This window comes from Harmonia axyridis, chromosome 1, assembly GCF_914767665.1.
Source record: "Harmonia axyridis chromosome 1, icHarAxyr1.1, whole genome shotgun sequence".
NCBI classification, from domain to species: domain Eukaryota; kingdom Metazoa; phylum Arthropoda; class Insecta; order Coleoptera; family Coccinellidae; genus Harmonia; species Harmonia axyridis.
Genome location: NC_059501.1, coordinates 67,596,317 through 67,608,756, shown reverse-complemented (window position 1 = coordinate 67,608,756; position 12,440 = coordinate 67,596,317). Strand labels below are relative to the sequence as shown.

At 34.2% G+C, this 12,440-nt stretch overlaps 1 protein-coding gene across 1 annotated transcript; it reads left to right on the top strand.

Moving 5' to 3' along the window:
• Positions 1-3,916: 3,916 nt before the first annotated feature.
• LOC123673790 lies at positions 3,917-10,604 on the top strand. Its single transcript, XM_045608475.1, has 2 exons — positions 3,917-4,171; positions 10,241-10,604. Exons 1-2 carry the CDS (start codon positions 3,917-3,919, stop codon positions 10,523-10,525), a joined length of 540 nt encoding a protein of 179 aa, XP_045464431.1. The 3' UTR covers positions 10,526-10,604.
• The last annotated feature ends 1,836 nt before the right edge of the window (positions 10,605-12,440 follow it).

Sequence of the window (12,440 nt, the reverse complement as noted above, 5' to 3'; positions counted from 1 at the left end):
ATCTAAAGCTCTTTGTAGCTGATCCCAAGAGTGTTCAATAGGATTGCGGTCTGGCGACCAAGGGGGTAAGGCCAAATGCAGAATATCATGGATTTCCTGAGTTTCATCAATAATTCTCGAACGATGGGATGGCCCAATAGCAGCATGAAACAATGGAATAATATTGTCAATAACTTGCTCTATGTAAATTCGTACATTCATGGTAGCAACAAGCACCAACAATTCTGTACGTCCATTAAAACAAATGTCTCTCTAAACAATAAGTGTACCACCTCTGAACAGATGAACTTCCTGAACTGGATAGGTTCATACCCGAACACGCCGACTATCCGAAAACCGTCCATTCTTTGACCTCCTCATCTGTTGCAGGGAAATATTTAAAAGGTACCAAATACTCACCATCCCAAACTCATTTATACTTGAGTGTCTGTTATATGTTCACGGAAATAAGGGGCAGATTCCGAAGCACTCTGATAACCACGGCTATGCTACAAGAAGCAGGTATAATTATGTTCCGCCAAGACATCGCCTGGAAAAGACCAAGTAGACATTTTTGTTTCTAGGTACAAAAATGTATGATCACTTACCAGCTGAGGTGAAATCACTAACACCAAACCGATTCAAGCAAAAAATGAAAAAATACCTGAGCGACAATGTGTTCTATAGTATAGAGGAATTTTTGGTGCACGATAATTATACCTAGTTGTCAATTTATTATTTATTATGTTGGTTGTGAATTAAGTATTGTCTTATACACAGTGTATGTTGGTTCACATAAATATTTTTGACAGACCTTGTAAAATTGAAGGAAAAATAAATATATGATATGTGAACAATACAGACCTCCATTGAGCGTTCCAATTCACGTGCTCATTGGCCCATTTCAGTCGCAGTCGCATATGATTTTGAGTTAATAGAATCCTCCTCAAAAGAAGTCAAGAATGTAGGTTAATATCTCGAAGTCTTCGACGAACTGTTTCAATCGAAACCAAAACACCAGAAGCGTTCAAAAGCCGCTGTTGCATCATTCGACAAATACTCAAAGCCTCTCTACGTGTAGGCATAAGCCAGAAACCGATCTTGTGCATGAGTGGTAGATCTTAGGCATCCACTTCTAGGTTTTCCGGTCACGTTTCCAGTTTCTCGATATCGATGGAGTTGGGAAACTACGCTTTCACTAACTTTGAAGAAATTCGCAACATGTCTCTGATTACGTCCCGCCTCGATCATACCAATAGACCTTTTAGCTTTATCCGCACTATGTTTTGAATCGAATTGATTGTAAGAACTCAAAACAATAACTGATTCAAAATTCATAGAAACACAACAGACAAGAACATGCCTAAAATTGAAGAGTTATCAGACGAGGAGCTGAACAACCTCTCACATACAGGGTGGCCATTTGAAAACGAAACAGACGAGATTACAGACGAAATAAAGTTTTTCGATAGAAATGCTCGGACAGGTCGATTTCTGTTTCGAGGGGGACAACTTAAGATGTAGATTGTAGCGCATAGCGCTTCAACCCTTGCTACTACAACCCTCACCCCCAAATTTTGAATAGGGAAGATGGGGTGAGTGATACCTCATTTGAAAGGTATTTTTATACTGATTTCAGCACAATAATTGTTTTTTTCATTTTATGCATTAGTTCTCGAAATATTCTTAACTAAGTATTTGAAAATGAAGTAGTGTTTTCATGGCACTTGTAGTGTTTTGTGAAAAATCGACATTTTGAGCTTCAAAACAACCATGACTGTGGCTTCCTTCCTAACTAACTAACGCATGAATATTTCGAGAACTAATGAATAAAATGAAAAACCAATTACTGTGCTGAAATCAGTATAAAAATACCTTTAAATTGAGGTATCACTCACCCCATCTTCCCTATTCAAAAATTGGGGGTGGGGGTTGTAGCAGCAAGGGTTGAAGCGCTATGCGTCCGTAACCTACATCTTAAGTTGTCCCCCTCGAAACAGAAATCGACCTGTCCGAGCATTTCTATCGAAAAACTTTATTTCGTCTGTAATCTCGTCTGTTTCGTTTTCGAATGGCCACCCTGTATAAGAAATAAAACATTTATTTCTCATTAATGAACATTTGATGGACAAGAATCGTCAATTTTTGAAACGGTCACAAAATTTTCGAACTTGCGCAACTCTATGAAGCTGGAATTTATTTCTCTCATATGAATTAACTTCTTGATAGGAAATGTGACTAAACTTCAGTTACAGAGGTGCTTTTGAGTAGGGCGCTTTGTAATACTCCGCGATTTTCTTTCAGATAGCACTCAATGAAATTCGCTAATTTCTGAAAGAAATTTAGATTTCATGAAAAACAAATTTGATTCATTTAGCTATTTCAATACTCTTCTCATATACATATATCTCAATATCTCTCTTGAGAAAAATTGAAAACGCTTTATTCCCATAGCCATTTAGCTATTTCAATACTATTCTCATCCGAATAACTCAATATTTCCCTTGAAAAAAAAATAAAAATGCGTTATTCCTATAGTCAATTCGTATGTTTTGCCATTAATTAATCCATCCTTCACAAATCTCCTTGATAGTCTGCAAAGCTTAGCGAGTGGAAGCCACGTGAGGGCCAGTATATGTTATTATATGTTCATGTTTGGCTCGGAAAGCTGCGATCACGTTGGAACGTTGAGGCGACTCACTCCCCCGCTCAACGTCACGGCTCCCAGCGTGTTGATCGAACACAAGCTCGCTGAGCCTTGCATTTCCTCCCTCACAACTAGTTAGTGCTCTCCCCCCCCCCCAAGTTTACCTGGGCTCCTTCCCCTCTAGTATGTCGTCGGTACTGGAGGGGAGTATGTAGTAACTTTGTTTGCTCGAGAGGTAGCGTTATGGGTAACCGCGTTGCAGCAGAGTCACCTTTCCATGATGATGTGATACGGTGTCTTCGGCAGCGATAGCTGGATAGCTCAACTTAAGAGTCCACCAGCGATCATGGGACGAAACACCGCAATCCCTAGACAGAGGGCGCACCTACGACATTTAGCTAAAGAAAAAAGACTCGCCAAAACCTTATCAATTAGAATTATTCCAGAAACTCGACCAAGATGAACGCCACACAAAAAAGTCTTGCTGTCCTGCTCAAGGGAATGATCGTACACCCACAAATTAGAAAGTGGGATAAGATACACCCCTCCAAACAAACATTCACTTGTCGCAATGTTTATCGGGAAACTCACTGAAAATGTTTAATTCATCACACATACATATTAAAATGAGCACTTAATACTTATTGACAGCATATGCCGTTCAAATACTCATTTCATTAATCAACAACGTCAAGTTATTAAACCATTCTAAATGATAAAGTCGCCATGATAATGTTGACCAACGATAAATTCCATACAGAGCTTCTCAATGTGATCAGATTACTATATATGTGGCCACCTACTCAACAAAAATCTGATGGCTGCTCTAAGACTTTCAAATACATTTGTTCAATGTACATCATTATCTCTGCAGCATCGTTTTTCTATGCTTCCGTAGGAAGATTTGAAACTGTCTACATTAAGACCGACTTGAAATTCAAAATTTTTTCGATATTGGATCAAATTTCACACACGGTGGTCCATTGTTCCACTTCAGCAGTATGTCTTTATATCTCTTTCGTAAAATTCAAACCTTTTTTGGAATTGTTCGATAAAATTAAAGAATTCAGAAGCATTCTGTACAACGATTGGTATCAGTCGAAGAAGTTGTTCTGGATATGCATAATTTTTCAAGGCTTTATGATGACTGGCTTAGCATCAAATGCATATATTATTGTAAATGAGTTCGGTCTACGGCGATACCTACACTGCTTCTTGAGAGAAATCGAATTTCTTCAATGGTCGCTGAATGCCATTTTGATGTTTTCTTCTATATTGTGCATCAGAATTATGTTTAGAGAATTGAATAATAGGATAGTGGACAAAATGGAGCTCAAACTGAAAGGGAAATTCACTATATATCAAATGGGAATGATGATGTGCAATGAAAATAGGCCACATAAAGTCACTTCTGAATTTTCAAATTCTTATGTTGCTTTACATTATGAACTATCAAAATTGGTGACTCAGTTCAATGAAGTTTTCGGATTGAATATTTTGCTTCTGATTATTATTTGCATAATTGAGCTACTGATCAGTTGTGATGTTTGTGCAATTTATGGATTGAGGTCTAAAAACTTATTCGATGACTTTTTATTTCAGTCTTATTTGTTCATTCCGAGGTTCCATAGAATAGCTTTGTTTTTGGTGAGTAACCCAAACCTTTTCACATTTTGTTTAGTTAAATTATGATTGGCTGATGAGCGGAGAATCTTTTTGGAATCAATTTTTTTTTAAGAAGTTGTAGTTAACATGCTTCAATCCACAAAACCTTTATAGGCGTTCAATGAACGATTCGACAATGTTATGGTCTTCAGAAGAAACAACTGAGAATTCAAGATGATGGAATCATTTTCAAAATGTTCGTTAAACGCTTGTAAAGATTCTATCTTGATAATAAACCCTTGCATTTCTCTCAGTGTGATAACAATTAGTAGAATACTGGTTCTACTTCTTGAGATGCTATAAGTGAGCATCGAATTTGGGAAACCCTGTACAATGTCGTTCATTTCTCAATCCAAAGGGCAAGGAAAAAAAAAGTAATGGATTCATAACAATTTTCCGGTTTTCAATGGAATTACTATACATATATCCAATATCCATAATATACTATACAAATATCCATAATCGGCAGAGGTATTATTTGAATTGAAAACTTTTTTAGGCGCGTTGAGCACTTCTTGGATGAAGAAAAATCGTGGAACCGAACGCAATCCATGCGTGTCAATTTTTTTTAAAAATCAATCTTATATGTACTCTCCTATTGTCTTTAATAGATGAAGGTAAGAAAAAAAGTATTGGAGAAAAAAAAATTACAGATTATAAAAACAATGGATTTTGCGGAATTCAAGATATGTCTATACGAGAGAGCAACAAGAACTCTGGTAATTTCAGTAATCTTTTGAAATTCAGAGTAGACGCTGGAGACAAAGATTTAGAGATCCATTCATTCAACGCAGCTGGTTTAAATTTGGACAAACTTGAAGCACAAGGTTATGATGGATGCTCAACAATGGCTGGTGAAATTCTCAGGGTTCAAAAAATCAAAATATCATAAGAGACAAGTACAAGAAAGCAATTTATTTCCGTTGTGCCTCCTATAGGTTGAATTTAGTAATAAATGACATCAGTAAACTAACTGAGATTCGTAATAGCATTGGCACCGTTAATGACATTATAGTCTTTTTTCGAGAGAGTACCTTAAGAAGAAATCTGATTCCAAATATTCCTTTGTTTTGTGAAACTCTTTGGTCAGCTAAATATAAATCTTTGCGAGTTTTCCCTGAAAACTTCAATACTATATTTAATTTTGCTATAAAATCTGGAGAAATTTCAATGAGTTCTTCATCAACAAAAAGAGCTGCTCAGTTATGGGCTGCAATAAACTCTTTCACTTTTGTGATTTGTTTGACGGTAGCAAGTAAATATTCAAATATATTGGAACCAATAGCAAATACACTACAAGGTGTTTCTATTAATTTTGTAGATTTTCACCTTCATATAAATTCAATCATAGAAATATGTGAAAAACATCGCTCAAATGATGCATGCTTCACAGAATTTTTTTCCAAAGCATCATCTATTGCTCAGAGTCTCAATATAGAGATTGGAAAACCACGAATTTGCGGTAGACAAATGTAGAGAACAATTATTTCAGATTCAGCTGAAGATTACTTCAAAAATCTATATTCATTGGATATTTAGATCATTTGATTTCAGCCCCTGAAACGAGATTCTCGAAAAAACATGTAATGATTTTTTCTTTGTTCAATTTTTTGCCAAAGAATTCAAAATTACTAGATATTGAATCTTTCGCATCTAAGGTCGGCAATATGTATAACATTGGAGATTTAGAAAGTGAATTGAACATTTGGAATGAGTATTTATCTAAATTACAAATGGATGAAATCATAAAAAAAAGATCTTATCGGACAATGTAAATTTTCTCCTGCTATCAAAGAATGCCTTATTCTTCTCCTTACATTTCCATGTAGTACTTGTACTATAGAGCGTAGTTTCAGCGCAGAATTAAATTTTAGTTCAGAATAAAATATGCCTACTCTGTTGTATTAATATTATTTTTATGAGTTGTTTTTATTTTGTTGTTTTTACATTCTGGAGCAATTCTGTGTTATTTTGAATCATATTTTAGTATCATGTTTTAAACTTTATTGTTTGCGTCATTCAGTGTATATATTTTTTATTTCGTTATTACTCGATGATTTTTCTTTATTTATTAGCAATTATAATAATTATTTCATTCCGTTCTCCATATTTTTTATATTTATTTTTTTGTAAAATGTTCCATTGAATGTGACTTGTTTTGAAAACAGTTACCGTATTATTTTCACATCACCCTATGTTGTTGATGTTAAAAAAATGTTGAAGTGGAAAACTTCATAATTTTTATTTTGCACAGTCCTCTCCCCACTTATGAATATAAATACAGAAATAGAAAAAAACGGAATACTAATATCGCCAACGACAATCATGGACGCCTTATCGTTTTTCAATAATTTTCATTTTGCCCCCCCTGAGAAAAATTTCTGCGGGCGCCCATATTCATTGTACAATGACAAAGTAACAATAAGTAAACGTCACTATGTCTCTTACTGTTACTCTGTATGAAATGTTCATTGTAGATATACAACTTTTTGATAGTTTTTGTAATAACGGTCGCCCCTCGCAATATATTGCCCTGTGTATCTCAAAAGGCTTTTTAAATTGGAGGGTGAATTCACAGGGGAACAGCTGTTTTGGTGTCGAGGTTTTTTGAGCTGATTCTATATCAATTCGATGTCCTGAATTCAAATAACGTATTCATTTCTACCTAAAAGCTCAAACTTTCATGATATACAATTTTAGAGAAATATAAGTTACATTAGTTTAACTCAAATCCGTAATTGGAATAAACAAAAGTAGATACGAAATTTTCATTTTAGTTATACAAAATAGAATATTATGTGGTACTTACAAACAAAAATAAAACGTTGAAAAAACCAAATAGTCACTCAACACTTCGAAAGCTTCATCTCCGCGACATTCTTGAATATTTTTTTAAAAAGTTCATTTTTAAACTCCAGCAGTAATCTGCCATCATGTGCATGTCCTATCTTCCTTGGTAGCGGTCCTCCATAATTTTAATATCTTGGTGAAATCTTTCACCTTTTTCCTCACTCATGTCTCCTGAATTTTGGCCGTGTAAATAGTAAATTTCAATACTCATATTGCACCATTAAGATTCGAAACGACTGAGCATCTTGTTAACCATTTCAAAATAGTTTTGAGCTTTATGTTTGCCTAGAAAATTTTCTACACTGCAACAAAAGATGTCCAAGCTTCTCGTTCAACTTGATTCATTGAATTTATGAAGGCAGGATTCTTAACTAATGGTCTTATTTTTTGAGCCGTCTAATATCCCTGCTTTTGTTTTTTTTTCTGTGATCAACTGATGAATTTTTAACCTTATATATCCAAAACATGAGTCATGACCCATTTCTATCGAGAGCCTTTAAAAACTGCTTCATTAAGCCCAACTTTATATGGAACGGGTCAGTTCAGGTACCTGATAGGCATTGGTTCCACTATTTGAAGATTTTCCTGGAATTTACTCAATAACAGACTGACAATAAAACCATTCCACCTAAATTAATGAATATATACAGTCCATTCAGGAATTATTGACATCGAAGTAGGCCATGAACGTCTAGTCGCGGCTTTATTTCTGGTTACAAAAATATCACTAAAAATTGCTATGGTTCATCATAGAAATAACCAGTTTAAATTATTTTCATAATTTTTGTATCCGAAAGATCCTGAATTTTCGAAATTACGATTATTACGAAGGGACGCATACAGTCATGATTCCATAAATTGAAATTCAGATTATATAACGTAAAAATATAGTGAAATGCTATATCATTTCAAGGAAATCCAATGAAGAGATATCTATTCATTTAAGAGTCGCCCATGAAAGATCCCATTGAAGATCATTAAAATATGCATATTCCTTTTCACCAAAGGCTCTTCAAAAATTGTTGCATTACTGATGGACACTGGATACCAACCTGCTTGCAAAATTCTTATCAAATAACTCTTATGGATCATTTTAACTGTGGTGTCTCAACTGGTGAAGAAAACAGAAAAAACTGGTTGATAAATTTAAATATTGTAGCTTAGTGAATGGAAGAGCCATATCATAATGAGACAGAAATAAAATTCAAAGAATCCATTTAGTATATGAAAAATTTTGACATCACAGTTGTACTGTAACTTTCAAAATTGGAACCAATTTATCAGCCGATGTGTGAATTACTTTCTAAAGTCACTATTTATTGAAACTGTTCATAACATGAATGATTGATTAAACTTGTATGAGAAATATAGGTACTATTTGTACTCAAGTTTTCTGTTTTTTATTGAAATGCTTTTATACTAGTTTCTGTTAAATTACATAAATTATTTTGCCCATAACAGCTTTAACTCACTCACTAAAAGCATTTTTGCATCAAATCATTTTTAATTTGTGAATTTCAAAATTTTATTGCATTCTATTATTATCTTCAAGTGGGTAAGAGGTGAAGAAATTCTTGGAAGTTACTCTTCTGAATATATTTTTTGATTAAATACTCAGTAAAAATTCTATAATTGGAATTTATTAGATTTTTGGATTACTCATTGAAGAACAAAAAACAGATATAACAATGCTTAATTTCAATATAGAATATAAATAAACTATAGATGCAATGCCAAGACTTTGTTTAGCAATCCAATTATAAAATAATTCTCTCTTCATAGATTTATATAATCCTCATAATCACCACTGTCAAAACAAAACATCCAGGTAAAAATCTAAATATCCAGCATTCAAAATAGTGCTCCTTCTACTTTTACCCTTGAATATACTTGAAAAACATTCTGTTTTCTTTCTAGAGTCCACTGTTGAATAATGTTGGCATTTTCAAATAACCAAGTTTCGGTAATTCTTTACTTTAACGCCCCCTCGTATTTTTCAGTTTTTTGTTATTTTTCATTGAAAATGTGCATTTTACAATGATTCTTGATGTTTATCAATAAGAATTTTCCTTTTATTAACTGTTTGAACTTGTCACCAATTAAGTTTATGTAATGTTGTCTTTGATTGATTAAAATCCAGATGCTTTTTGGTCAAATTTCATCCAGGCTGATATATAGGTTGCTTTTGGCTCGGCTTCTGGTAACAATAAAATCATTCAATGATTCTTTGAAGGTGAAATCGTATTGCACAGGTTTTCTTCCACTAATAATCCAGGTTGTAATGACTTGCCTTTTTCTTTTTTCAAACAGTACTGTGAGAAATACTCAAATAAACTAATCAATGTGTGTTTGAAATTGATACAACTTTTAAGTTTCAAAATTTCTTCGATCAAAACCATTAACACAAACAAACTGAAATCTAACCTCCTGTCAATGACATTTCCAATGCCAACCCGAAATCTGCAATTCGAAATGTTACTGAATGAGCCAGTACCAACTTAATTTCGATTTTCCAAAGCCACCCGGGATGTCAATAATTCCTGAATGGACTGTAATAATTTAAGACCTCCCATAATTGAATATTCTGAATGGAACCCACATTGGCAGATAAATTGATGTATCTAAGAAAGTAGAGCTGATAGAGAAAAACGGATTGTATGTACAGATTTAGCGTCCCAAATAAAATCCAAATCAGCTCTAAAATCCCAGGCACCAAAAAAAAAAAAACTTTTTTTGCCCTGTGTTATGAACTGAACCAATTTCATTTTGAATAATATTTGACTCACCCCGTATCTAACAATAATTCTCATTAAAAACCAGTCTGAAATTATAACCTTATGTTTGAGCACACGTGTGAGAACATCGCTATCAACAAAATATTAAGAATAGTTATTGATCTTGAATATACACATCAATGTGGAAGTCGATAGAACACTCTGTAAATCTTGAAATTGAAAAATTAAACTCTTTCGAAAAGATCATCTAAACGCGGACCATGGTCCGCTTTTCTCAGATGTTTATCCCTTTCTTATATATCGAACACCCTTTGTGTATATCAATCATAGTTCATTGTTCATAACATATTGAAAACGTTTTCAGATGATACCAGTGATGTTGGCATATGCATGTGATTGCGTGGAAACTGAAGCTAGTAAAATAATACCTATATCACTGACTTACCTGAATGAACTACCGCCTCTGCCTAAAAATTCGGAGGAAATTGCACTCAAAGAGGAACTTACAACTTTGTTTGAGCAAAGCAGTTTGAGGCCACCCATCTTCACTGCAGCAGGTTTCTTCACTGTGAATTACACCATGCTTGGATTCATCATTGGCAGTGTTACTTCCTATATCATCGTTACATTGCAGTTGATTGGAGATTGAAGATTTCCTGGTTAACAGGCCAATCGAAAAGTCTCCGGTCTACCATAGTAAAACACGTTTTTTCGGCAAAATTCGATTTTATTATTCAGCATAGTTTCCTTCGAGGGAGATACAGCGATTATAGCGATCTTCCAAGTTTTCGATACCATTTTTGTCTTACGATTTGTCTTTCGCTTCAAAATAGGCCTTAGTTTCGGCTATTACTTCTTCATTGGCGTTAAATTTCTTTCCAGCGAGCATTCTTTCGAGGTCTGAGAACAGGAAAAAGTCTCTGAGGGCCAGATCTGGCGAATACGGTGGATGCAGAAACAATTCGAAGCCCAATTCATGCAACTTTGCCATTGTTTTCATTGATTTGTGACACGGCGCATTGTCTTGATGAAACAGCACCTTTTTTTCAAATGGGGCCGTTTTTTAACGATTTCATCCTTTTAACGATCCAATAAAGCTAAATAATAATCGCTGGTAATCAATGAATATTATACCTTGCACATCCCAGAATACTGATGCCATAACCTTGCCAGCTGACTGTTGTGTTTTTCCTCGCTTTGGATTCGGTTCATCGTGTGCAGTCCACTCAACTGACTGTCGATTGGACTCCGGAGTGAAAAAATGGAGCCATGTTTCATCCATATTCACATATCGACGCAAAAAATCATATGGATTTAATACTAGCACCGCCATCTGTACATTAGACCGTGGACTTTTCAATTAATCTTTCTTAATCTTCAAAAATACTAACCAAATATTTTTGTTTAATGCACCAATTTAAAAGTATGCACGTTATGTGTTGTGAAGTAGATTAAAGATAAAATTTAATTCAAGAAATTCTGCAGACACGGATATTTCAATTCATTTGCAGTGAGCAAATTGTGTTTTCAACAATCATAACAATCAGTAGATTTTCAGAGAGAGTTTGAGAGGCTTTGTCAGATATAATTTTTTTCTTCGATCGGAAACAAGGTAGTGATATAATATTTCCTATGAATAATTGTATAATAAACAAAATTGCATCATATGTCTCTTTTTGAATTATTTTCCTCGTAGAAATTTCACCTATGGTGCCGGTTAGTAGAGGTCACTCAGATTAATTTTCAATGAATAGCATATTATGTTGTGTAACTTTTCTGACTTCATTTAGAACCGATTGTCTTTCGTTTTACTTCTGCATACAACTTTTTCATTCATAGGGTTCTCAGAAAGATACAATAAAGAATATCTTTCCTCTACCCTAATTAGTGTGCAGGCACCATGATAACATTGCGCAGGCATACAACTTAGAGAATAAGAAAGGAAGAAGAAATTCATGTGATTTTATGTTGGTAACCCATTTCAGGAAGAAAATAAGGAGGTGATGACCAGTTGAGTTATTAGAGGATGTTTCGAAGTGCTCTTCCACAATAAAGTTCTCGTCTGTCGCCCATCAGTGTTTCAATAATCCCCACGAAAACACGATACCGCAATGATATTTATGTCTAATTTTTCTATACTTCTGTGTACATTGACTTGTGGATACTGTTTCGGGTTCGTCCCGAAGTATTAAATAAAAATAAATAAGCACAGCAGTTGCGAGCAGGAAACTATCATTTTCAGCATTGGAAAATATTTCTGTGTATTGCAGGCATCATTCTGTATATTTTCTGTTTATTTTTGATAGAAAGCATCATTCTTAACCCAGCATATTTTTTATATTACAGGAATTGTATCTGACAACCTATTGATACCGTATTGAACTATTTCCTGTGTATGTTATTTTTTCATAAATAATCAATCCATAAATATTATTAAGTATAGGTATTCGAGAAATATAGGAATTGAATTCAATGTTGAAATCCTTACTATTTCAATAAATCCGAATGTTTGTTTGTTACTTTTTCATACCCCAAAGGTTCATCCGATTGACATGAAATTTTGC

Excerpts from the sequence above, each read along its gene's own strand:
- LOC123673790 (XM_045608475.1), top strand. The coding sequence starts at position 3,917 with ATGTTTAGAGAATTGAATAATAGGATAGTGGACAAAATGGAGCTCAAA. Across the intron at positions 4,172-10,240 it reads AGCTACTGATCAGTTGTGAT|ATGATACCAGTGATGTTGGC; the intron begins GTTTGTGCAATT and ends AAACGTTTTCAG.